This window comes from Rhodnius prolixus, unplaced genomic scaffold, assembly GCF_049639745.1.
Source record: "Rhodnius prolixus isolate KJV_2025 unplaced genomic scaffold, Rpr scaffold_3, whole genome shotgun sequence".
NCBI classification, from domain to species: domain Eukaryota; kingdom Metazoa; phylum Arthropoda; class Insecta; order Hemiptera; family Reduviidae; genus Rhodnius; species Rhodnius prolixus.
This window is the reverse complement of record NW_027411603.1, coordinates 19,177,841-19,205,581: the sequence shown is the minus strand read 5'-3', so window position 1 is coordinate 19,205,581 and position 27,741 is coordinate 19,177,841. Positions and strand designations below refer to the sequence as shown.

Sequence of the window (27,741 nt, the reverse complement as noted above, 5' to 3'; positions counted from 1 at the left end):
AAATGTGTGCTTTTTTTTAATAAGATTTCATTTTTAATCCTTGCAAGTATCTTTCTAATAATACTTTTTTTAATACCGAGGCTCTTTAACTTATCGAGATTATTCTTACAATGTGGTTCTTCTACTAATTTTACTTCGGGCTCAAAGTGCCTTCCTCATTTTTCATATAGCTTGCTTTTTTCTTTTTATTTTAATTTCATAATGTTTTATTACAGGCTGCCTGTTTCCCAATTCTTCTTCCAAATTATCTGTACAGCTTGTCACCAAAAATGGAGGTGGAATTTCGATTGGTACTTTCTCTGAATTTAAGATGTTTCTCTGTGAATAATGTGATTCCTCCGGTGAATATGACATCAGAATTGAAAGAGTAGTAAAGACATAACTGAATAAAGTTTTGAAGTGTGATTATAAATACAATCATAATACGATTAAAATAACTGCACAATAAAGAAAGTATAGTTAACCATACGTTTTACTGATAAGGCAGAATTTCGTCTCACGATGTTATTAGCTTCCAATACTAGGATGTACAACGCTTTTTAGAATGAACAAATATTATTCCTTTTATATTTACATTCTTCAAATAGGTAAGATAAAATTAAAGTGTGATTTAATTACAGCTGGATATCAAGTTGAGAAAGTTTTGCTCAGAGGAAGCACACTTAGAAATGCGAAACGGTTTCCCAGAAAAAACAATAGTAGCTTTACGGAATGATTACACAAAGTGATAAAATTGAAATCAATAAAAAATAGAAACTCAATGAAAATGTGCCCCTTACTGATCACAGACACTCCCTCCAGTTCAGTATCCTCTACATTATCCGACAAATCCCGGACTGAGAGGATTACAGGAAGGTATTATCTCCTCTAGTACTTATAAGTTAAGTTAGGTTTTACTTATCTGTCAGTTGGAGTTTCTATCTGCCACAAAATCTGCGAGTGCCATTTGTCACGTTTAAGATTTAGCTTCTAGACCACGATATTGTCTTGAGGGCGTTTTCCACATCTAGCTCTAACAGGCTGCAGATGTCTCTAACTACTGAGGAAGTCCGAAAGGTGATAAATTTACCAGAAGTGAATCTCTTGAGTTGTTAATCATTATAAAGATAAACAAAGTTTATAAATGCATCGTTTTCAAATCATGTACATTTTTAAGGTAAGTTTTACCTCTTACAATGTACTGCTGATCATGAAAGAGACTTCAAATACTTGCACCATTCTTCCCTCTTAGTAACTACTAATCTCAACCCCTCCATTCTATCTTCTATTTTTCATTTTCCAGCCAACCCTTTCTGAACTTCAATCTCGTGAGAATGAACTGAGCGGAAGGGGGTTACTTAGATCAGCAAGATAATGCGCAATGCCCCTAGCAAGGACACAGAAGTAATTTACAGAAAATAGGTATTCATAAGGTACGTGAAATTCGTCAGGTGAACAGAACTAATTGTAAAGGTAAAAGATGGCTGATGGACTTTTAAAGTAATTAACTGGATTTATGTGCTAAAGAAATAAAAGCATGCTGAATCCACTGAATGAGAATTGCTAAGGACATGAAAATACAGAAGTCATTGAGAGTGACATATAGTCCTGGTTTCAAGTACTATAACATTTAAATAATACAGAAAAATAAATATTTTCTTTTACAATATAGTGAGCAGAACTCTAATTTACATGAATTAAATAAAACTTAATTAAATCCAAATAAAACTTAATTGAATCAAAATAAAATGTTTACTTCCTACCGACTCAGGATACTACAGACAAACATGACCCATAGCATGAAAAGCCAAGATCTAGATCGGAACCTCATCTCTTCTCACTCCCAGACTTTCAGCATTACACTGTCATCATCTTACCAAGGCTTTCACGGTCTAGCAATTCTTCCAGTTTTGCTTGCGACATTCTGGCATTCTTTTCATGTCATTCTCATTTTAATCATCCCAATTTAATGAAGTGCAATATATTTTCAATCGATCGCAGTGGTTATTTCGCAAACTCCCCGCGCCTTCTCCATTTATTACGCTGAGAATGTTTATTTTAAATACACAGCTTGTGCAGCTAGCCGCACTCATGCACTGGCCGTATCTCCTCTTTGTGGATGTATCTTTATGCTAGCAGGCAGTCAGTCATCAGGTTGCAGATATATAAAATGGTGGATAAATGGGAAAAAAGCAGGTATGCTTGAAGAATAAGCAGACGTGATCAAGAGCGAAAAGTGGAGAAACACCTGATGAAGTTCTGCTAGAATGATAACTGGTGGCGACCTGGCGCCAATGCTTTAAAGTTAGTGTTTTGTCGCGGATTGTTGAACAAGAAGACTTTGACAGAAAGTTCACCCTCCATGTTGAGGGTTAGCAAGAAGGTAATAAATAACTGCACACCATAAAGAGAAAACACCTTCAACAAAAAGACAACAAACAAGTAGAAAACGTTTAGTTCTACACTAGTTGAAGTGAAGAAACAATTTCAGAAAATTTGTTGACTTTAGGCATGAATGTGCAAAACATCTCAGTTATTTATATGTATATGGTAAAAGCATTAAAACTAAAGAGATTATCATCTGGAATTGTGTTAAGAAATCTTTTTGTTACACACTATTATTAATATACTCGTAAATTTACCAATAATTAAATTAATAACGCATTTTATAAGGATAAAGTACTATAAATGATAATAATAAAAATGGATAAAATTAGTGAGAGAATTGAAGTAAGGAAGAATGGTTCTGTTTTTATTCTTAAATTTATTTTGTTCAGAGTTCATTAATGTTTGTGTTCTGGAAATAATATTTTGTTTCTTATTTTCCTATTTTTTAGTTCTTTATGTACTATTATTTGAGTATTGCGTATTTTTATTTGTGGTTTAAAAGTCCTATATTTGTATGCACCGTACGAGGCTCATAGCTATGAAATATTTATATTTCTGTAAGCTACCAAATACATAAATTTAGGCCATTATAATAGATGAAGAAAAAACTAAAGTACAAGATCTGTTCATGTCTTACTGCTTTAAATTCATTTAAATAGGTATAAACTGACAAAACGTTTTTCTATATAATCTATCCGCTAAAAAATTAACCATTTTTTATTAAGACAGCAATCAGTGTATGAAATCTATAATGTACAAAATTTAGCAATATGTTTTTGTAGTGTGGGTTTCCCTTTTTACATTAAGAAGAAATAAAGCTTTACTTCCTGCCCGTTAGGCGAGAAGAGTAGAACCGAATACGAGCCCCACATTATTTGGAAACTGTTGCCACAGAGATCTAATTACTTCTGAAATTCCATCCATTCTCTAATCAGAGCCACTGAAACTAGTGTGAGGTAACTGGGATGCCTTTAATATTCTACTAATCCCAAACAGTTGGTGGCTTTTCAAACAGGAAACAAAATTCCATTGAACATCAAAGTTAAAACTTTCCGATTAATAGACTTTCTAACGGCAAAAAATAAAAAAAGGTTACTACTTGAAATTTTCCCTGATTAATTAAATTTTTATCAAAAACATCAAGTTAGCATTGCATGAAGTAATAGAAATGTTTACATTGTACATTTCTGTCACACATAGCAGCAGAAACATTAAGGTTTACTTTTAATCAATATCACTTGTAAGTTTTTTTTAATGCAATACAATAAATATCCTACTACTTGAGAAGCTAATCCCATTTCCTAGAGTTAAAATTCAACCTCTAATCCAATAAAATTTAATTCATTTTAAGGAAGAAACAGTTTCTTCTCAACATCATGCTATAAAGAACGTTAGGGCACGCCGTAAATATTTACCGGCAACTCCAGTTCTTGGCTCACTAACTAAACTGCACTTCGTTATTACAATTATATCACTCAATTTGAAAAATGCTGACAAAGATGGATACCTTTTCATCAAAAGATCACCAATTTTTCAGTGACATTTTAAACAATAAATTGAAATATATTAAAGAAGAGGATGAAGTTATTATAAATTAAGCGGCGTATTTCTTCAAAAAAAGTCTATCTTAATGAAGAAATATTTGTGATTCCTTGATCTTTTAAGATTCCTTAATTATTAATGTCCCAATAAAGAAAAGTTAAAGTGAGTTAAAATGTGTACTTTTTTAATCAAGTATGTTTTCCAAATTGCACTACTACATTAACTGACTTTTTATATATATCTTTCGCTTTAAAAATAAATAAATTATATTAAATTAAATATTGTGATATTACCTTTATCAGGTGCGTATATATTTAGATACAAACAATCTTCACTTTGATTTCTTAAATATGGTAATAATCGTCTAAGATAGGCCGCTCGACCTCTCGACATCTTCTTAGGATCATCATAGATTTTTGGTAATATCTGTAAAAAAAAAATATATTCGATAAGAAAGAAAATAATTTAAAAACGACTAAAGAAAATAATAATAATTGTTAATAGCATAAGCCCTGAAGATGAATAAGTCCCTAGGTCGGTAGCTTGGCAAAAAATAAAGAAATAACTGAAATTAGCAATAATTTTTCTTCCTTTAAAATAACAAACTTTATTGAATAAAATTAGAGTTGCAGAAAAATATAATGGATAAATTTGATTACTTCTGTTAAAGTATTTGCAAATGGACGGTTCAATAAACTAAGGAAACAAATATAAAATGATGTTGCCAAAGATGGACTCTGAGATCCACATTAATTACGTCTTTATTAAATAAAATAAGAAACTGAATAGCCAATAGACTATAATCCAGCAAAATTTAATTTTGATTGAAATGTACAATATTTCGACCTTTGCTTAGAAATTAACATTATTTTTTTATTTATAGCGTAATACTTAATTAATATTCTAGTCACGAAAAAGCTTTAGAGATTTGACAGTTTGCAAAATTTAAATTCTTTCCTTTAATTTGCATTCAGCATGACAAAAAAAAATCCAAATATAAACATACGATTAGCGGGGATATTTGTCCGCTCAATCAATAATCTTAATTTTCTTATTTACCTCTCCTGATTTTCTCTAGAATTTACAAAGTTACTTCTTCTAATCTAGTTAAATAAGTTGCTGCAATCTCAAAACAAACATTTTGTTAATGAGGAAAGTTACATCATTTCAACCAAATTAAGCACGTCAAACTTGGATGCAAAATATGTTCAAATGCACTATGTTGGACCTCTCAAGATACATTTAGAGACATACTGCGAAATGGACATGTTCCATTAAACTAGCAGAACGCTGCTAGCCATTTTCATGGAGTTAATAACTGTTGGAACGAATCTCCAAGTAAAGGGCAAGAAAAATGTAATTTCTGATGGCGGATATGTGTACACTGTACAGACAAGAACTTCTATACAAAGTCACAAATATGCATTAATATTAATTAATTAATTAATTTGTATGCTTTTGCAACACTTTTCCTCGCTTAGAATCTATATTTTTGAAAGGTAGAAAGTTATTTTAATTTTCTAGCCTCTCGCAATGATTTTCACTCATCAGAATAGCAGCGAAATTTCCATGCACACAAAAGAATTCTGTAAATATCACAGACAAATATAGTTTTCAACCTTGGACCTCAATGGAATTCAATGTTTTTTCTTTGAGAGGGGCCTTGTTGAATGAGTTCAACTCATTAGGTTACACGATTACAGTGAAGAAAATCGACTTAAAGTTCTAACACACACAAGACCTTCTTTTAAGAGTGTATTATAGTTGTTAGTCTGCTAAGAAGTATGAGGCAACAATCTCTGAATCAATCTGCTTCAGAACTTAGAAATCCAAGCTGCCTCTTCTCCAGAACTTCCTTTCCTCAATCAACTCATCTCCAACTTGTACACTAACAACAAGACTAGGGCCGATCGTAAAATATTTGTAGTGAAAATGGTTCAGTTATTTTGCATTCTGGCATTGTCAAAACAGCAGTTATGATTCAACATCGCTTTGCATTTCAGTTAAAATAAAGAAAAAGTAGGAAAAAACGTTTTGAGTCAGTCTCGATCAAACGGTATTTTCTCATGCATATTGAATGCAAAGTAACAGCAGGACTGAGCAAAAGTACTTCGCTGTTTCTAACAAATTGTCACTGAAGTTTAATTAGAAAAACAAACTTCTGACATCCACATTCCAGCTTGGATACCGCAAGGATCAGCACTACTAACTACCTCTTTTTTTTAACTAAGATCACGCATATATATATTTTTTTTCTCCCTCTAGGGTTCTCCATAACTCGTGGTTCCCTTCAGTCATCGCTAGTAAATGCTTTCTTCCAAGTGACACGGTCCTCTGCCTGTTCCCTAACCGCTATCACGCATATTTTCAGTGATTAAACCGAAATCATTTAACATAGCAGGATGCTTTAATCTCCTCCCATTGAAACAATGAGATAGCGGATGCTACAAGAAAAAAACCGTTGGAATTAATAATCTTATTTTTTCATCATCCCCAAAAAGCAGGTAGGGTATGTAGTATTAGATTGATGAAATACTTTCTCAAATTTTTTAACTTCAGAAAATGTGCAGTGCATTGCAGTCCAGAGGAATAGACTGGGTGCCTTAACTGAAATCGTCAGAATGGCCCAAATGTGTTATGTGAGTGCGACAATGTGATTCATGGCCGTGTCTGGGTTTAGTTGTAACAGTTCATTATTTTTAATGCATAAATTCAAATTTATAAAGTTTTACTTTAAATGTACACTTTTTTAACCATTAATATTTGATAATGTGTCGGTGAACGATTGTAAATATTCAAAGAAAGACACCGATGTTATAATTGTTGTTATAATTACGGATTCGTTTAGTTACATACATTTATGCAAAAAAATTCTGTAAGTAAAAACTTACTATAGTATACTGTGCTATAATGCAGAGAAGCTAATTTGGAACCAAAGAAGGCTGATATGGAACCAAAGAGGGCTAATTTTGAACCAAAGAAAGTTGATTTGGAACCTCGTTCGTCAACACTTTATTTATTTTTTATTATTTATTTATTTTTTCACTCTCTCAATTTTTTAATGCAATTATTTAACATAAATTCGTTGTAGCCCTGATTCATTATTTTTAATCATAATTATTCAAAAGCTATTATTTTCTAAATATTACGAAATACTGTTCTTTCATTATTTTTTTTTTTCGAGCGCATCGAAATATCATTATTATTATTTTCTTCTTATTACTATTATTCTTACCTTTAGATTCTAATTACGTTTTTTTTATTACATATTAATTTCCTTAGCGGATTTACTTATGGCCACTCCCTTTATAATCTATCTACAATCTAGGCATTTAGTATCTTGGTTCACTTAAGTTTATGTTTTTTAGTTACTTTTATTCAAATTCATTATGCTTCTATTCAACGCATTCTTACTACGAGTCAGTTGAAATTTGGTTAGTCACTTATTCCGTTTTAGATTGCTGAAAATTTTCTCTTACATTTACTACGTTCAAGAATACAGCCTGATGAGTCCAATTTTAAACGATATTGATAGTTGTGTATTAGAATTGGCCAATTGAGATAGCAATCCCAATTGGCCAATTGAGATAGCAATCTCAAAAACACTAGCAAATTCTTGCCAAAAAAAAAAAAATACACGCAAACTATAAGCGCTGGCAAACAAAACGAATTTAATTCCTTAGAATCTTCAACTGCAAGAACTAGGTGGCACTTTAGTAATTAAAGTAAAGTTTCATCTAGCAGTGATAAGCCAATTGGTTTTAGAATTCGGCTATTTTGTTTCTTAAAAGTTACTATATCGATTTATTTATTTCAAACTATGTTGAAATCATCCGTTAACCAGATCAGCACTTTGCAATACACGAGCTACTTGATACAAGTTAAGTGGCCACACTTTTGTACACTTGATCTCTATAAAGAGTTCTCTCTTTTATTTCCCAATTATTTCTAGTCAACAAAAGAAAGTTCAAGTTTGTAATAAAATTTAATTAATAGAAATTGTATCCGTCTTTAAAACCAAATTAACTTAAATAGCCAAGGCAAGGAGGATGTCTCGCCGAGGAACTACCTTCATTTAATTACTAAATTTGTTCAACTTGTACATTTTTGTCTGCTAAATAAAATTCTGTTCAAAACAATGAATTAAATAAAAAATAAACTTTCGCCACCTCAAGAAATCACCTACGGTTTACTCTTAACTGAAGATTGGTTGAAATCTGCTATCAGAAATGGGCATTTCAAAATTGCCATATTAGTGTTAAAGGTTGAAGGAGGCCTTTTTGTCTCGACTAGCACTAATTTATAATCATATCCATCCGTATGAGGGTCTACATCTTCAGCGAAGTTACTTCTAAGAATGATGGCTGAAAAAAAGTTTTCTCAATTAAAGTTGTTGTGTAAAGCAACAACTTTTGATATTAAGATTTCCTTATTTGTTTTTTTATAATTTTAACGGCAAGGCTGCGAGGATTTCCTTTAAATTTGATTCATACAAGCCTTTCCATTTTTTTAATACTTCTTGGAAATGAAATTCTGGACAGTTTAATATTTATAAGCTTATCCCTCCAAAATATAATACAGTTACCTCCCAGAAAACAATATTTTACTAGCATTATTTTAGTTTTATTTAAATTAAATTGGAAGAGGACCGAAAAATAGTTTAAAGTAAGCTATAATTAAACTAAAGGACAAAGTTGCTCTGTATGGAGAGCACAATGTATCATTTTCATTCAAAAAACCATGTTTTGTTAGTAATCTTTTATTGTAGAAACACTGCAGTGTAAATAAAGATGTTCTTCTTCTTTATTTAAATTTATTTAAGTTGCAGAAAACAACTTCAATTTTATCTTCTCTCTCATTTAATCTTTCATCAATTAAGATTAATAGAAGGTAACTCCCATTAACATTAATGTCAAGGAAAAATGTTAAAGGGAATGTAAATTAATTTTAATTAAACCTCTTTACTTTAATTTAACTAGTTCTTTTCTTTGTTGTGTAAATGTGGGAGTTTGTGGGAATGTATAAAAACGAAAAGATTAAGCAAAAAATAGTGAAGTCTCAATAAATCGTGATATTTTATTTTCGCTCCAACGTGAAAATGGATTAAGCAATTTCTCAAAGATCTGGGCATGCCTATAGATAACCTCATCTAATACAATTAGCACAAAAGGTGACAACTCTTTTGCAATAAATAAAGTCTAAAAAATGAGTGTAACGGGTGAAATTATTTACTTTTTGGCAAATTTTAGCTTACTAGCATATCCGTGAGGAGGGGGTGAAACGTTTCAGTCTTGCGAAGGACTGTGTTTTTTTTGTACTTATTTACTTTTTACTCAAATTATATTCATTCATTGCACTTTGTTCATCATTTCTTTTCTGAATGAACAGATTCTATTTCTGATAAGATGAGAGAGGACTTAAAAGAGTTTCAAGTCCAAATGTTTCTTCTATAATTTAGTTTACACTCTTACAATATATTAGAAATAAACTATCAAACTTATTACACAAATCTGATGATTACTGTGCTGGGACAGTTTAAGAACAAACCATAATTACCAAAATGAATCTGGAATCCGTTCATGACAAAGGTTCATGGAAATTTAATTCTAATTATGTACTTTGTCAAGAAGCACGTTATATAGGAAACAAAACTTTAAAAATGAAACATTGAAAGAACAGTGTGTAGTAGAGGAGAAAGATTTTGGTTATAAATAGAGGAATGGATACATAGGTACATATATGCGAGAAGGCAAGGAAGTAGTACTAGATAAATCTTAGCTCCGGAAATTTGATTCGACTTAGCAGCATTGCGGTGTGGTTTAGAGGTTTCTATCGGCAAGTAATGAAGTCCGATTAGCCGAATATAGTGAGTGTCGGAGATAGCTCGTCCTTAAAATTAGAGTTCTTTCCTCTTTCTTTTATTTACAGGTTTTAGTTTATTTTTAGTCTCCCTTCACCGCTGTAGTTTTAACGACAGAAATATCTCCCGTTACAATAATTTTTTTTAAAAAAAATCTATGATTCATATTTAGTTATTCCCTCAGCCACCATTACAATAATGTTAGGCGACCAATTTTCTTAGAACTTAAGAAATTTTACAAAACACAAGGGGTTTAAAGAACTTATTTGTAAAAGTAGCTGGCTTCACAAAACAATATACGAGTATGTATATATATATTTGATATTCTAAAAAATCAGTCGTAAACAAAAACAAAAAATTCTAACAGATGTGCAAGGAAAACTGATTTTAGAAATCCCCATATCACTCTTCGTTAAGGAAAGATGCTGAAAGGCAAATCAATGCTGAGTTAATCTTATTTAAGCCAAAATAAAATTGTTTGTCATTTAAACACCAACATTGGCACTAGAGGGATAAATCTCTGTTCTTCTGCCAGCATAAAGAGTCGTCTAGCATCTGGTGGAAGGAAAGATGTTTCATAAGAGATAAAGATGGCAAAATGCAAAGATTTCTGCATTTTATGATAATGAGCGCGGATTTCATCACGTACGAATGGAATTTCCAGATTTTAGTGGACAGTTTATTTGCTCACATAAGTGAAGCTTAGAATGTTTTTTCTATGTGTTTTGGATTAAGAGGTTTAGATGCGGGGGACAGTGGACAGTTTAGCAGAATCCCACATTTCCTATCGGTAAGTAAAATTAGGTTTCAGTAACGAGTTGTCATTAGTCTTAAGTTTGAGAGAGATAAGTGTGATCGTTGGTCTAATAGTCTGGGGAGGATTCTGTGCTGTTTATATAGTTGCACTTGCCATCTCTACTGGTTCCTTGTGTATTGTATGTGAGTTTGGGGTGTCACTATAAGTACTGTTCGCGTTATTTATCTGGGATACATCCAGCAATGCTAATATCCCTAAAAGTGAGGCTAGTCAATTCTACCAAGAGTATATAATTAATTCTGATCGCGCCTGAAGCCAGCCTTGAATAAACAATTCTGGAAGAACTTTGAGATTTGGATTAATTTTATAACTTCTTTGGATATTAGAATTTGTTGTTTGAAATGAGTAGTAGGAAGAATGAAACTAACAAAGCGCATTTTAATTCAGTAATATATTCATGAATTACTTTTTAGCAAAAATTGAGTGTAGAAAATGTTGCTAAAGGAGTGAACCGTACAAAATGTCTTAGAGAAAAAGTGCAGAAACAACTTTACGCTCGCTACACAACACATAAAACTCAGACAGAATGATAACGACCAAAGTTGCCTTGGCCAAGTGTTACAGCATGAACAAACCCGTATAGTTTAGTCGTCTACTATTGTGTTCCTAAGTTTTTACATCAGACATTTAACATAATGGTGTTTTATTTGCGTTATTCATTTTTATTTACCTAATTGTATTTTATGTTATTGTCCTAATTGATATTTAAAATTTTCACTTGAATGATATCAAGATCAACATCTGACAGAGTACAGTCAAAGATGAGTCACATACACACACAGAGAGTGAAAGAGACAGAATATCACACTAAACATAAAAACTGTTGTTATTTTGGATAATTATCACGTTTCCTTAATATTATACACATAATAATATACAATATAATTGATCGCTACTAATATGTCACTTAAGTGGTACAATATTTCTAATGAAATTGAGTAAGTTTTTTAACCGGATAAATCTAATTTGTTGTTTATGAACTCGATTATTTTGACAATCTACAAAACATAATAAATTTGGACGAGTGTGCATTGAACCTTTTAATGCGTTTCTTGCAAAACAGAGACTTGTTTTACGTAAATTGTGATTCTCTGATATCTCTTTTATGTTCTTAAAGCAATCACGCGCCAAAATGGGTGGTTCCTAAATTTTAATGTTTCCTATTTTCTGATCCTTATTACAACCTTTGTGAAATTCCTCTTTTCCTAAACTATTTCAAACAAAATGTAACGAATCTTGTTTGCTTTTAAAATTCTTTTTTTCTAAAAAATCAATTAGTATGAGGGGATTCTACAATTTGCTTCAAATAAATGCTATGCTCTTAAAGGATATTTAAAACTTATAGTTTCTCTTGAAATGTTTATTGTTAAGGGATTTCGTTTAGATCTGAAACATTTGAATTTTCACTAATTGCTCGCCTAAATACGAAGTTGTTGGAATAGGCATAATAGATAAATAGAAAGTAAATTAAAAATCAAATAAAACATTTAATATTTTAAACAAAATCATACTGCTACAACCTACACAAATGAAGAGAAAAACTAAGGGCCAGCAGCTGGATTAGAACCCGGAATCTACGTGTCGGAATCCAGTATACGCTGACCACTGTGCTAGTCTTTTCTCTCCGAATAAGTAATTAATTGTAAAACCAAGTATTTCAAAAGCCACTTCCCGAGTACGGCAACAAATTTTAAGAGTCAGATTTTGTAATACGCTCGATTCTACTGCTTTGCAACCACTTACACTCTATTCGTAATTATACAAAACTGAGAAAGTTGAGTTGAAAGAAATAACATGCGAACGATCTCCTCGCAACACTTCACTACCATTACCTATTGTTGACACATTTTGAAATATTCAGTTTTCATCAATCAATAGATGTGCCCTGGGTCTTACTCTACAAAAGCTGTTAAATAAGTAATTTTTTTTTTTAAATTTTAGAAGTCGTGCACCTGAATTTTAACGGTTAAATTTCTACACCAGAAACTAGTCACTTTATTTGTGTAATTACTAATGTTTAATTAAAACACATACATAAACACGTTCACAAACACAATCTAGCTGCATGAAAAATAATGCCCTTAGATAGTTTGACAGAACAAACTGACAACGTAAACACATTATGCAGTTCGCTAACTAATTAGAACTAGATTATAATGTTAATTGTGTATACAATAGTTAGAAAAGTGCTGAACTACTTAATAATACAGTGTTAAGTGCAGTGTCGTCACTTAATCATCACTTAAGTTTATTACTGTTAATATTTCTTTGTATTTTTTTGGCGGTAAAAATTATATACAGTTCGAAGCAAAAGGGGCATTTCTCCTAGATCTGTTTTACACTAAAGGTTCTAGCCTAAACTCTGACCTAAAATCAGCTGCATCCCCGCCTCAAAATACATTATTTAGGCTTCTAAAATGAAACCCAAAGCCAGTGCAAACAGACAACTCTGGCCCGCAGCTGTTCTAACGAATATTATATTTTAATAGAGCTACTCTCCCATCCTTGAAATCACACTGTTTGCGGTGGAGCGCTTGAATTTGGACAATGACCAATAAATATAGCAAGAAAAGATCTCCTTATTTTGCCCGCATAACTGACTAAAACAACATAAAATGTACATTGAGGACAATTTATTAATTAATAATGTTACTTTCTTTGTAACGAAACAAAAACAAAATATTTATATGAAGTCGTGAAACGAGACGCCAAAGAGTAGAATTATTTTTGCTAAGATCATCGCTAAGTTAGAGTTTTATAAGACAGGTGTGGTACAATTGAAAAGGCTTGTGGGAAAGGCCAGAATTACCTTCCTTTAAAACAAAGAGGTGTTCCCTTTGTCATTGCATCTTTTTTTATTTTTTTTTATTTTTTATTAAGAAGGAATAAAAGAGGTCTCGTTTCCACACATTCTATCTCTCTTCAGTAAATGCCACGAATAAGGACTTCCTGTATCAGGCGGTACCGGGGGAAATTTCACAAAAAAAACAATTTTGTTCCGCATGCTCTAAAAGCCGATGTTTCAACGATTTAAATATAACTTATTTTAATTTCATTGGTGTTTGCATGTACTTAATGTCATCGCTATATTTGGTTGATTCCATATAGCATTTAACTCTACTTTTATTTAGGAGACAAAATTGCGTAAATAAATGTATTTCATTAAAAAAAATATATAAAAATCTGGAATGAATACCTACATGACTTTTTCTTAGCTCAATTGAAAATATTTATTTCTTGAATTTGTAATAAAGAAAAAAGAAGGTAGTTAAACTTGATAAGACGGTTATGTTTGCACTTCTTCTTTACTCACGTCCATTTTAATGGAACCAGTTTTGAAAACAAAAAATACGTTTCACTGAAATGCATTTATAGAAGGAAGACCGACCCTTCCAAAGTACTGACCTTAATCGGAGTTAACCAAGAATATGTTTGAAATAAAAGTTATAAAATAGTTTATTAAAATAGATGTATTTAGTTGAAAGAAAATCGTAGAAGCAGTTTTTGAGAAAACTATTGAAAAAATTAAAGAATTAATTCAGCAAAGCAGTACTTCCGGTTGACTGATTTGGATCAAAACAATTTTGTCACGTTCTCTAGTGACAACAAAACGAAATATCAAATTTGTAAAAACATTTATTTATTTTTACTCAGAGCACATCAAAGCAGATTTCAGTTGAAAATTCAAAAATGAAAGTCAGCACGATTACAATAAAAATACCTTTTTAAAAGTAAAGGAATGTTCAAATATTAGACGTATGTAGACAAATGGAAATGCAACAAATGAAAATAGCATTCTCGAATGATTTAGCGCCAAATTTGACTACATAGTTCTTGATGAATTCATCTACGACTTACGTGATTTTCTTCCTCTGGAGATCCAATTATAAGAAAGAATAGGCTATAAGTTAGTGCCACTCTGCTCCCCAACATTCTAAAATGTCTACGTTTCTGGTGACAAATGTCTCGATTTAAAATTGACCACCGAAACTGAAAGTTACCGAAGTGTGTTACAGTAATTTGAATATGTCTGAAAATATTTTTAATTTAATAAATAGGAATAGGAAGGAAAATATCTGTTTAACTAAATTTTGAGTAGTGAAGTTTCCAATTTTAAATTGTGAGTTTTAGTGAGTACAGTTTATCACCGTTAATTTTCGCTAGTTTAATTTTAAACTATTCAGCGATGTAAACGTTTCATTGCTGTAAATCCGTATTGTTAAAAAAAGTGCTTCTTTAAAAAGATGCCGGCTGAACATAAAAAAAATGCTATTTGATTTTAGATAGATAACAAATGCTTGTAAAAAAAAAAAAAACAGCCTGATTGTTAGTGCATTCCTTTAACTAACACTTCGGTAGTGTATTTAAAACATACTACTTAAGAAGTGTTGTAAATTATCTAGGAAGAGGGTAGACTAAATTCAACATTGTGCTAAAATTACTAGGTTAAAAATATTTATACAATTCTCTGAATATTTTGTAGAAGAATGTAGTCTAAAAAATACTAAGTTGTTCCTAAAATAGATTTTCTAAAAGTTCAATCAGATACTTTGGACTTTCGCCATTAATATTCCAACAAAGAAAAACTCTTGCTTCAAATGACCTCTGCTTCGAAACTTCTTAATGAAAATAGCTTACGAACTTGCATTTGTAATTTAAAGTTAAGGGTGTGGTACAAGAGAAGATTGAAAATCCGTCTTTCTAAATTTAAATAATAAAGTAGGCCTTAAATTTGCTTGGCGAATTGGTAAATTATTATTTATTTTTTTTTTACATTTAAATACATTCAAAAATGAAATAACCTAAATCATCTTTAAAAATTTACTATCGTATAACTTTCCATTTTTTTAATTACTACAATTTCCATCAGCAAATTGGGAACTATTCATTTGGATTAAAATTTAAGAATGATCTATTAGGAATACTAATTAAGAAAATATTGTAGAGTTGTGGCTGTATAAGTGGCTATTTTTTATTCAGAAAAATATTTATGTGTTCCCCTCCTTATTGTCGGCTTTGATACATAAACATTAAAGCCGACACTTTGAATTGAGGATGATGGTTATGGAATTAATAGATTTCCACATAACATAACTTAGGAAGCCTATGAAAAGCACGTGCGCAAGGGCGACACCAAAAAGGACAACACAGAATAACTGGAGACTGATCAACATTAGAGAAATATTAAAGAAACGTATAAAGAAAATTGACCAACAGCAAGTGCTAAAATAAAAAAAGGGAAGGGATTAGCTATGAGGTTAGCATACTGGACTCTCACGCGGAGGTCCCGGGTTCGAATCCAGCAGCTGACCCTTAGATTTTCTCTTCCTAGAAGCTTCTTACAGCTCACTGTCTGGTGATGGACAGTGTTGTCTGTGACGAGAGAACACTGTCCGGAGGCCGGCATTGCATTGGAAAAAGCTCCGGGCGCTAATAACCTCAGCTGTTGATGCGCCAAAAAAAAAAAAAAAAAAAAAAAAAAAAAAAAAAAAAAAAAAAGAATAGAATTTTAACACCAACGATTCCATCGCATTTACTAAACTGAAGTTCCTGACTTCTTTTTAAAGATAAACTCTCATTTTTAAAAACTTGCATATTTTTGAAAGTTTTGGGGAAACTGAATGTTCGGTTTAATTAGAGATTGGAGATTGGATGTAAGAAGCTCTCGCTACTAGTCTGAGCTAATTATAAATTATATTTTTTCAAAATATTGAGGCTCGGCCAAATAAGAAGGCTTCTTTTATTTTATACATATATAAAATAATTTATAAATGCTAAAGTTTCTAAAAAGGTGTTTGGAAGTTACAATTTTTTGTTCATACAAAATGAAGCACATAATTTTTTGTTTCCCTTACAACACCCGTTCTCTTAATCAAAGTTATTCTACTTCCCATTTGAGTGTTCTCATCAGATTGTATCATGTCTATTGCTAACATACGCAAAATATGCATTAACTGTCCAAGTAAACAATCTCATTACACAAACTTTTTTCACTTTTTATTGTAAAAAAAATTCATTTTGTTGGCAATAACTTCCCTGAGTCCCTGCTATTTCACAACGTGGCCATGTAACCACAAAGAATCCCAGCATTCACATAACATTAGCTGTACATTGCATTTTTAAAATATTTCAGAATAGTCCTCATACTTCCATGGTTAAAGAGGTGACGGCAATTAATATTTCGCCGATATGAGTGTACTTGAAATGAATACAAAGTTTTTGTTTTCTGAACAATGCCCTTCCTTTAATAAGATTATTCAAAATATGCCCCAACTCAAATTCTGAGGGAATGCTGGTGGGAATTATTTATCTTCCCACTGGTTCCTTTACGATATGCTAAGATATTTCTCCTTACCTATGAATAACATAATATTTATTTATTTATTGCTAATAAGCTTATACATACGCTTTTGAGCAAGTGAATCAGGCATAAAAGTACAGAAGTAATTATAATAATATTAATGAGGGAAGGGATTAGCTATGAGGTTAGCATACTGGACTCCCACGCGGAGGTCCCGGGTTCGAATCCAGCAGCTGACCCTTAGATTTTCTCTTCCTAGGAGCTTCTTACAGCTCACTGTCCGGTGATGGACAGTGTTGTCTGTAACGAGAGAACACTGTCCGGAGGCCGGCAGTGCACTGGAAAAAGCTCCGGGCGCTAATGACCTCAGCTGTTGATGCGCCAAAAAAAAAAAAAAAAAAAAAAAAAAAAAAAAAAAAAAAAAAAAAAAAAAAAAATAATATTAACGAAAAAATTAAAAAAATAAAATAAAATAAGAATAATAAAACTTCTTAAAACTATAATTATATCTTGAAATAAGAGAACCAAAACAGACATGCTTGCAAATAAAATATAAATTTCAAAATAATATTCTTATGAGCTGATAAATCAACATAAACAAAAAGAAACTAATCTCCCAAAACAAAACTTATTCTAAGCGATTGTTTACAATATGGTAATTATATTAGCATTTACCTCATCTTTAGAATTTATGGTTAATAATTTTTCAAACAAAATTTCTTTTGGAGCATGAAAATTGGTTGGTAAGTCATATATATCAGTGGATCCGTTTAAATAAAGTTTAATTCTGCAAAGACGTATTTGAATAATCACCTTAAGTTTTATTACATTGCAACCTAAATCCAAATACATTTCGTTGTTTTCTAAATTAGGGACATGTCTGTAAAGTACATTATATCTGCTAATCAATTCCTTATCAATGTCCTCTGATAGGAACTTATTAATCAGTTTACTCATAATGTTTTTCTTTTCTTTTCTTAAAATGAAAGGATCATGTGTAAGTAAAACCTCCAATGCACCAATAGCCGACATTGTGCTCACAATGAAAGAAATTTAAGTTTTATTATTATTTCTTTTCTGAGAATTTATTTTATATAAAATATTATAACAAATATAAGGCAGGCGTGTACTAGAATAACATTATATGAAAGGAATAAGTTAGCCCTTACATTATCTCTTACTAGGAAGCTTCTCATTTCTCACTGTCTATTGATGGATCCCTTATCCTGCCCTCTGCCCGAGGGTAGACTCTTAAATGTCCGAAAACGGATTTTATGGAGGAGAAGTAGAATTACGCAAGTGCGATGTAAACACGAAGTTTAGAGTAAATATATAGATGCCATTTTTGAGACTATCTCCTAAATGAGAAAAATGTTAAACGGAACTTGTGGTTGAGGAGTTTTCTTTAAAAGTGGAATTTCATTAATCCATTTAATAGCGATTAACACTGTAAAAGAGGTAGTACTTTAGTTTGGTTGCGCTTGTTAGTAAAATGTTTGTAATAAACAGATTTAAGAGGTATTGTAAAATATATTTTCATCTTTTGAGTGGTGAAAAATTCAGCTTAACTGAATCCTGGTATAAAGATTATTCAAACCCAATTCTTGTTATAATTCAGGGCAATTATAGCATTAAAAACCAGCGCTGGTAATTTACAAAATTTAAACGAAATGAAAAGCAACGGAAGAGATGAAGACCAATTACGAAAACAAATAAAACAGCATAATAACCATTAAAGCAGAAAAAGGGTTCAGATTGAATTGGACGATATTTATCAAAAAAGAGATGTCAGTTTTAGTTTTTGTTTAATTGTGCCTGTTTCAGTACTTTTTCTATCCGGTTTCAAACCACTGGAACATAAAAATAAATATAATAAATTTTACTTTCGTTTGTGTAACCAATCAAGAATGAGTGAGGTTTTAGTTTATATTTTATTCAAGATTCAAATGGACACAAATCCCACAGCAAACCACAATGAATGAATTCTTAACGAATAACCAAATTAGCATGTATTATTGTTCCTTGAATAAAACTAGAAATCGAATAGGGTAAATCAAACGGTGGTGTAGTGACAGTACTTCTACAAAACTTGACAGCGTAAATTAAGGTTTCTCCATTGAATAATAGCTAGTAATACAACCAGCTTTCCAGTCTAGCAAGTGTAACGGTATAGATTTCATTCTAGTTTTTTAATTAGAGTGTTCTTTCCTCCTAATTTCTTATAATAAAGCTGAAACGGTGTATCGTAATGTCTCAAAAATGTAAGACAAAACTCCAGTACTTGAAAGAATCTTGAATCAAACTTAAATTACGCTCATAACATACAAGAATTTTCAGACATTCTTGTGGAATATCAAAAATATTAAGAAGTAAAACGCATCCAATTCTTTCAATCAAAAGTCCTAATTTTGTTAAAGCTCCCTACTATGTCTTTAACCACACGCTTCACAAAGTTCTGTACACAGAAGCCTATCCTGCCATCCCAATTCAACAACTCGAACTGTTTCCTCCATAATCCATTTTGATAAACCAACACGAAGTTGGCCTCGTTCGTGATCTCCTATCCTAGACAATTCCAATCAGTAAAATTCCCGAGAGTGTCAGCACCAGTTGCTTTCTCTCTTCATGGATCCCTTCCGTTACTTCATGCATCGCCTATGCCTTTCAATTATAAAAATGTAGTTTACTGTGACCACATTTTGGCTGATGTTAATATGTTTTATACAGGAAGCAATAACTAAATTAATAATAAAAACCATAGAAATAGTCACAGTTTTCTGGGAAGCAACTATTTAAGATGGATTTCAATAAATGAAATGTGACGATGAGCATATATCATGAAGTATCCTTTCTCAGAAATAAGTGAATGTAAAGACCATTTCCAAACAGGATGCGCAAATACAAGAACGTCTGAGATTATCAGCCCATGGAGCCCTTTCTAGTGCACTATCGGCCTCCGGACAGTGTTCTCTCGTAAGAAATTCCAAGAAAGATAAAAATCTGAAGATTCGATCCCGGAATCTTCGAATAGGAATGCAATACGCTAAATATGAGCTAATTTCTTCCCTAATCTGGGAGAGTACTGTTAATTTTGATTCTACCCTTCAAAACCCTACAGCATGTACGGCAAATAAGTGTTGTACTTTCTAATATCTTCTAATTGATGAATTATGGAGGAAATGAGTAGTTTATTTCGTAGATTCAGGCCTGGCTGAGTGGACACGTTCAGGTCTTAAATCTAATTTAGTTTGCTCTTCTTCTCAATCCTGAACCAAAATAGTTATTTATGTTCAGAATGATTTTATTTGAAAAAATTTCCCTTATAAGTAATATTTCTTATTTCATTAAGGATAAGTATTCGTAAATTTTATTTATCACTTATTTCTGTGAAAGGATACTTAATGATACGTTCATCGTCACATTTCATTCAGTGAGAGCCATTTTAAATAGTTGCTCCCTAGAAAGCAATGACTATTTCTGTGATTATTAGCTACTGATTCAGCAACCAATACTATTCAGTATTGTAAGCTTTTCTAAGCAAACAATACCCAAACTTTGAAACAGATAGACAGACAAAAGGAGCTTAATAATTTTGATTCTTTGCAATAAATTCATATTAATCAAATGCAGTAATACTCAGAATAAGCGCAATTTTTTTTTTTTTTTTTTACAGTTTAAAGTAATAAAGTTTGAAGTATAAATCCCTGGAGATTAAGCTGGGTAGTATTTGTATAGGAAATGGCATTCCAGATAGTATTCATACAGCGAAAGCGATGCAGAATTAATATATCGATTAGAACGGTTTGTGAATCCTGTCGCCAGGCGGCGTTTGTCGTCACTAAGCCCTTGGCCACACATCATTTCTTTTTTTCTTAAATTTTCCACTTTTTTCTTCCATCATTTCATCTAAGTTCGCTCTCTTTTGTTTTCTACTCTTTACAAAAATTTAAAAGGAAAGTGAATATTTAGACTTATGTAAATATATAAGAATTTAGTATCTTCCATTTATTTTATCATACACAGTTTGATAAAATGTGTATGTTGTTTGACTTTGACAGTTTCTAATGTAAATTTAATTAAATAAATAATAAATGTGATTCTAATAAATTTAACTCAGGGGGCAGATTGCCAGAAATCAGTTAGAGTCTATTCTTTTTGTATATTATATGTACACAGCAAAGCTATGTAAAGTTAAACAAACTGAAAAAATAAAGTTCAATTTGTGTAGAGCTAAATGATTTTATAAAATTAATTCAAATCGGACTAGCTAGATTGTTTTCTGATGCATTCAAATCAGCTATCAACGCTTCGAAATTCTGTGCTAACCTTTTCACTGTCACAAAACAAAACAGAAAAAAAAAATTCACTCTGATTCGATAAAGTGGGTGTAATCAGATATGATACTGACGTCAACTTGGATTTTAGCCATAAGCTTGTGCTCTGAACATACAGAAACTACTTATCCATTCAGAAGAAGCGAACGAAAGACGAAGTTAAATATTGTGGTCCTTTTTATTCATTACATCTATTTGTTGAAGAAAAAGTTGGAATTACTGGGAAACCATCGGGAACGATTTCTCGAGAAAAAGCCCATCGCATCCCCAGAAAACACATACTTTACACATACTACGTTCTTCGTGTTTGATGTAAACGCATTTTTGATGGATGTTAGAAAAGAAGATTTTCTCCTGGAAACCTGTTAAGTACACCTTTATGTAGGACCATCATTTATCTCCTTTTCCCCAAAATGCTGATATGAAAACTAAGGCGTTCTTGACACTGTCCTATATAGCACGAGCCAAGATTTGAGGTTGGATTTAACTTGCCACCTATCCTTAAAATATTATCAATCTGTTGCTTCCTTTCCAAAATCAAATTACATTAACTTTTGAAATCAACCTGGACAATAAAAGAATATCTTCCTCTTTGATTTCTAGTACAGAATGCGCAGCTTCAGTAGCGTTATAAAAAAATTAACTGACTGATTTCAGAAAGAAACCCAGCCAAATCTCTATAGAGGAGTATCGTGTTTGTAAACATCATATTTGTGTGGAAGTGATATAAAGTCGTGTAGTTTCTCAGGAAAACAGTTATTTTTTCACGAATATTACGTAACTTGCTCTATAGATAATTTCAACATTATACTTTTTTTTTCTTCTCGACTATAACGGCCGCATGAATGTGCAGAGCTAATGATATTCACACAACTATCCTTGATGGAAGACCCATATTCTCTTGCCCATATTAGTAACTTCCTTTCTAACCGTGAGTTCCAGAAAGTGAGTCTCTCTCACAGTTAGCCTCCCTTTACCAGGATTTGTGCCATCTACTCCAGAAAGAACCACGTAGAGGAGGGCGGGGTGTAGATCTAGTGGTTTTGAAGCAGGGCTTTAAAATTGGAGATTCCCAGTTCGTCGAATCACGCGTTTGTTAGGTAAAAACGTTAATAGTAATATATGCGCTTCAGCCCCCGTCCACGATACCTAATTGGTAGTTAGACAATAAGCCCGCCTAAAAAAAAATAGGCAATTACTTCCACTTCTTCGTGGAGGTGGAGATCAGATTTACCCTCCTCTTAAACTGGGAATTTTCTAACTGAAACTATTTAAAATATTACAAATATATATATAATATATTAAGAACGTAATTGAGGTTTTAATTAATTTATTTCTATGTCAAATAAGTTAAACTGAAACTTCACGCAAAGGAATGGATTCAAATCAAGCTGAAAATTAGTATGGAGTCAATCAGCTTTAGCAAGGCAGTAAGAGAGGTTTAAACAAACTTCTACAGCCCAAAACGACCGCAAAATGATGTAAAGAAGTTAGAAGTTAAATGTAAGTAAAGAGATAACCAATTTGATGACAAGTGGTTCTGTCTGGAACAGAAGTTTTATCTAAGAATTAGTTATTCAAGCAGCAAGGCTAACTAGCAGTACGTGCAAAACACCAACGCAGATGGTACCGTACCGGCCATTTTAAATCTTCAGACGACACTACAGTTCACGTTGATGTATATTTTTGTAAATATTTCCTCACTCAATCTTATTCGCCCTCAAACTCTCAGGGAGAGAGAAAGTGAGAAATAAGTTAAACTTGGTTACCCTATCTGCTCTTTCTCTTTACATCAAACGTACAAGTAGTCCTATATTATGTCAAAATCAATGTTTTTTTGCATTCTGGCTTCATGCATAAACTAGAGAAGTTATAAAATAACAACGTTCCTGGTTTCTTATTGCCGCTTCGTTAGCTTCAATGCGACACGCTGAAAGGAACAGATGGTTTTAAAAATAACTGCAATTTGTCGCTTTAAATTTTGATTAATATTTTGTATTAGAAGTTATAGAATAAAAACAAGAATGATTTTGTTGACCTAATTAGTGAAACAGGTAAATTAGCAGTTCTTACTTAGGGCTCCGGACTTCTAGCGTGAGCAAGTTAGATCTCGGATGATCATCTACAAAATAAAATGCAATGTACCAAGTACTTGAAACACAAGGGAAATTTCCTAGCAACCACCGGGAAGAAATTTATACAATAAGAAGACGCGGTTGGTTCAACTTCGACAGGAACCATCTGACCAGGAGAGATTGATTTTCCAACTCTCCGGCAGCAATGCTGCCACCAAAGCCAGAACTCCGGCGTTAAGATAATTTAAAATTATCTTGGTAAATTCAACGAGTCACGAAGTTACGTGAGGAGTTTGAAAAACGAGAAGATGAACTGCAAAGCTAACCAGTTTTCCTAATTTCTGGAATAGATGAAAAACTGATTAACTAAAACCGGAACGGATATGGCTTGGGCCTAAGTGAAAAGTAATTCTAGAGATTTCTACTGAAGCAATGACGACTCAAAAGGCCCAGAAGAAACTGAGTTTGGAGCGCGTTAGCGCCAGCAAATTTTGTGAGCAGATGGAGGAGACTACATCTTAAAATTTGACTCCAGAATATGTGTTTTACGGTCTCGCCTGGCATTAGAAAGAAGATAGATCTCAAAGGTTACTGTGCATCATTATACCCCAAAAACATTGAAATGTTTGAGTTTTGTATTGGGCTTCGCGTATGTCTTTAGACATAACTTGAGATTTTGCTCTGACGGCTAAGCCATATAGGCTAAATCATAGGCGCCACGGTAGCCGAGCGGTTAGAGGAGAGACCTGTTAAGCTAATATGTATTGTGGTACTGGGTTCGATTCCCAGTCTTGGGCCTTGGATTTTATTTAATGGTTAATAAAAGAAATTTACAGTAAAGTATGTTTGCTACTCGCCTCCGTCCACGACACCTTATTTGGTAGTAGGACGTAAAGCTCGCAAGAAAAATAGGCAATTACTTTACTTTTATTTTTTACCCCAAAAACAAAATTTGGATTAGCAACCCGAACAAGAAACTGCGGGGATTTCAAGTTTTTTCTTCAACAATTTCGTACATTTATTCAGTTTTCTTATTTTGAATGTCGGAAATAAGCTCGAAAAGTATTATGAAACGAAAGATATTTCCTAAGTACATTCAAACTATAAGTTCCAAAATAAAAGTGCAGTATAAATCTCTCTCTTACAAGAGCCAAATAAGAATACTCGTTCCAAGAGGTCATTCAGCGTTATATAAGAAAATCTGGGCAACAATAGCGCCGTTGGTAGATGCTGGGAATACTGACACGAGTATTCATGTAATAACAACATATTTGAGCCAAACGTTCGCACGTGCAGAAATTTTCAAATAAGCAGTTACTTATATTGTTTGTCAACAGATGCAAACTATTCTATTGATGTTTTTCATTTAAATTTTTAGTTTTATTCTTTATTTCCTACCACTACACGATGTGACCATGAAATGACATCATCTAACTTGAAGTATTCATGAAATGACTACTTGCTTCATGAAGAAATCATGAAATTAACGATTCGAACTATTAAATTAGTAATCTGCAATGTTTTGTACACATACATAGTCAATTCTAAAACTTTTACTTAACCCTTGTTTTGGGTTCAGCTAACCTTGAAACGGATGTTTCCTTTTAAAACTCAGATTCGAAAAAACCTCTTAACCATAACACTTATTAACAATATTTTATATTTTGTTTTTTACATTATTTCAAATAAAAGTGATAAAACAATAATTTCAACTTGGTAGCTGATCTCAGAGTTAAGAAGGCTCTATATTTTCCTTACTCATTAGCTTAAGGCATTAGTTTAAGCAAGATTAAAGTGTCTGTAACGAGAGAAACCGTCCAGAGGCCGGCAGTGCAATGAAAATAGCTCCGGGTGCCAATAACCTCAACGCGCCTTAAGACATTAGAAAGAATAAAATAATAACGATTTCAAAACAATAAACCATTGACTTTTAAGTACGCAGTTGGTAAGCAATGTTCAAAAAGAAAAACTTGTAAATCAATAAAAAAAAATAGTGAGTTTTGCATTTCTAGTAAATAATTCAAACATTAATGCTAATTGAAGTTTGAGCTTACAGCAATTTTTCGTTACTGAGAAATTTTGTTTCACAGACAAAAATGAACTAACGTTTGCTAGAAACACATTAAATGTTTTGTAGCGGGTTCTGAAACGTATTTTATACTTCTATTTCGTTAAATGCAGAACATTCTAAAGACATTGTTTTATTCTTAGCTGTAACATCAAAAGAGATCGATCTTATATCTGGTTCTAAATACTTTCCATTTTGTGATATGAAACAAACCAAAGGGCAAATACTTAATTTTTTTGATAGACAGTTAAAACACTTTAACGTCACCGCAGCTACATTGTTTACAGAAGCGCTGAACTTCAGCTCTGGGTACCAGAAAGTTACTAATCACAAAGTAAGAAGGAAATTTTCAGATTGTAAATGTTACGAAATGACCCACTAATTTCGTCCAAAATAAATGAAACACTAAAGATGAACGCAGTGTGCATGTCTTGCCTTCATAGAGAAAAAATCACTTTATTCTTCTGATTAAGACAATGGGTTAACAAATAATTACATAGGAAACTATTGACGAACTCCAGGAAATTATCAATTTTTTTCCAGAAAGTTATTTTAAATGATAGAAGAATAAGTTTATAAAGGAAGTAAATAAATATCGCTGATTTTACACGTCATAGCACGCATGTTTTTATCAGTAAACAGATCAGAAATAGAAGAATTATCCAACAAGGCATTCCTAACCACATTTCCACAAGTGAAGAAATATTTGAGCGTAATAGAAGTTTATAGAATGCAATAGTGCCACTTCTGTAGTTGGCAGGAGTCATGTTGAACAAAGTCATATAGATCAAAAGAGATCTTCTTTTTGGTTCTTTACACTTTCCTCTGCTTGGGATATGCAAAACACATACACAAAAACATGTAAATATTTGCGTTAGGCGTTTTCATTACTTTCTAGAATACTGTGAATCATATGTCAAAGAAAGTGATGAATGAATGAATTTAATGAGCAAAATAGAAAAATCAAAGAATAATTTATAAAATACGTGGACCAAACTTTTTGTGCTGATACAAATCCACCAATAACTTTTTAACTGGGGCCAAGAAGAAAAGATTTTCTTAAATTTTTGACGTTTCGGAAACTACTGAGGATTTAGGAAAGATGGAAGGACGCTTAAGGTATTATTACTTTGGAGGTGTGTGAAACGTGTAACATTTAAAAATATGTTTTACTTTTAGACCCTGTCAATTGCTTCAGTTTGTACTGTACCAATAGTTAAACATCCATCTCATTCATCACTTACAGAAACATGTTATACGTTTGTTACGTATGTTTGATATGTACATATGTTAAACATCCATGCCATAACTGGAATTCCAACCCTACTCATCACGGTTCGACAATCACAAAAAGAATTCACTTTTTGGATAGAAACAACCCTTGAATTTTGTGAGATGTGTAATCACGAGAAAACAGGGCCAAAAAAGACGTAACTATTTTTTTTCGATTTATTCAAATTCTCATTTTTTCTTTCTAACATACTTCCCACTATAGCGATATTTTTGTGTTACCTCTTCTACCATAATTTTACGTTTATCTTGAAGAACCTCTGCGCTAATTTAGTTTGTCGGTGATGCAGTTTAGGAATCTTAAAAATTGAGGGTTAATTCAAAATTTCCTAAATTCTATTTGTTTGAGACTCCAAAAGTTTTTAATAAATGGTACATAAAAGTATATCTATAGAAATGCAAGTAATCCATTAAAATACTTCGAAACATTTTCAAATTCAAGTTTATAAAAAATAAAATATGATGATATCCACAAATTTCTTATCAATACTAATTTAGGAAGTAAGGAAGAACTTTTTTTTCATTATTGAAATTGATACCCCCAATTATTTATTATTTGTAAGAATTTAATTGCTACTTGATTAATGGAGTAAATACAAAGAGGATGAAGTTTGGTTTTAATATTTTGTTATTTAAAAAAAATAAATAAAAAAATGAAGGTTCCGTAATGGGTTTTCATTATATAATAATGATGGTAGCCATTAGGGGGAATTTTCCTACTCCTCTGCCTCCATCTAACAGTTAGACTGCGGGAAGTAGCTTGAATTTCCTTTGTAGGCTCAACCTCTTTCTTTAAAAAAAATAATAAATTTAAATATAGATGAAAATTTGTATACTTATCAAATAACCGCTAAAAGAGCATCAGGATAGTTGCACTTTTATGGAGGCCTCAGGCAGTAAATAAGTTTTCTTCCTTTAAGAAGTTTTAGATAGCAAGTTTTTGCAGTAAAATTAGTGTGTGGCTCTTAAGGAGGAGAATTCATCAATTTTTGCCCTGGAGGTCAATATTTTTCTGCCCCCTAAAGAATTGGACTTTATCCAGACAGCCAAATACCACATTCAGGAATGTACTAAGTCAGACTAACAT

The 27,741-nt window shown here is 32.1% G+C and overlaps 1 protein-coding gene across 13 annotated transcripts in view; it reads right to left on the bottom strand.

Annotated features, from left to right (window-relative positions):
- LOC141452374 (neuroligin-4, Y-linked-like) overlaps window positions 1-27,741 on the bottom strand; it is a 232,185-nt gene that overhangs the window by 80,121 nt on the left and 124,323 nt on the right. For all 13 annotated transcript variants that reach the window (XM_074124418.1, XM_074124423.1, XM_074124422.1 and 10 more), the window contains one exon: window positions 4,203-4,335. In XM_074124418.1, coding sequence (XP_073980519.1) covers window positions 4,203-4,302 — 100 coding nt within the window. In that variant the 5' untranslated portion in view covers window positions 4,303-4,335. The remainder of the gene's footprint in view (window positions 1-4,202; window positions 4,336-27,741) is intronic.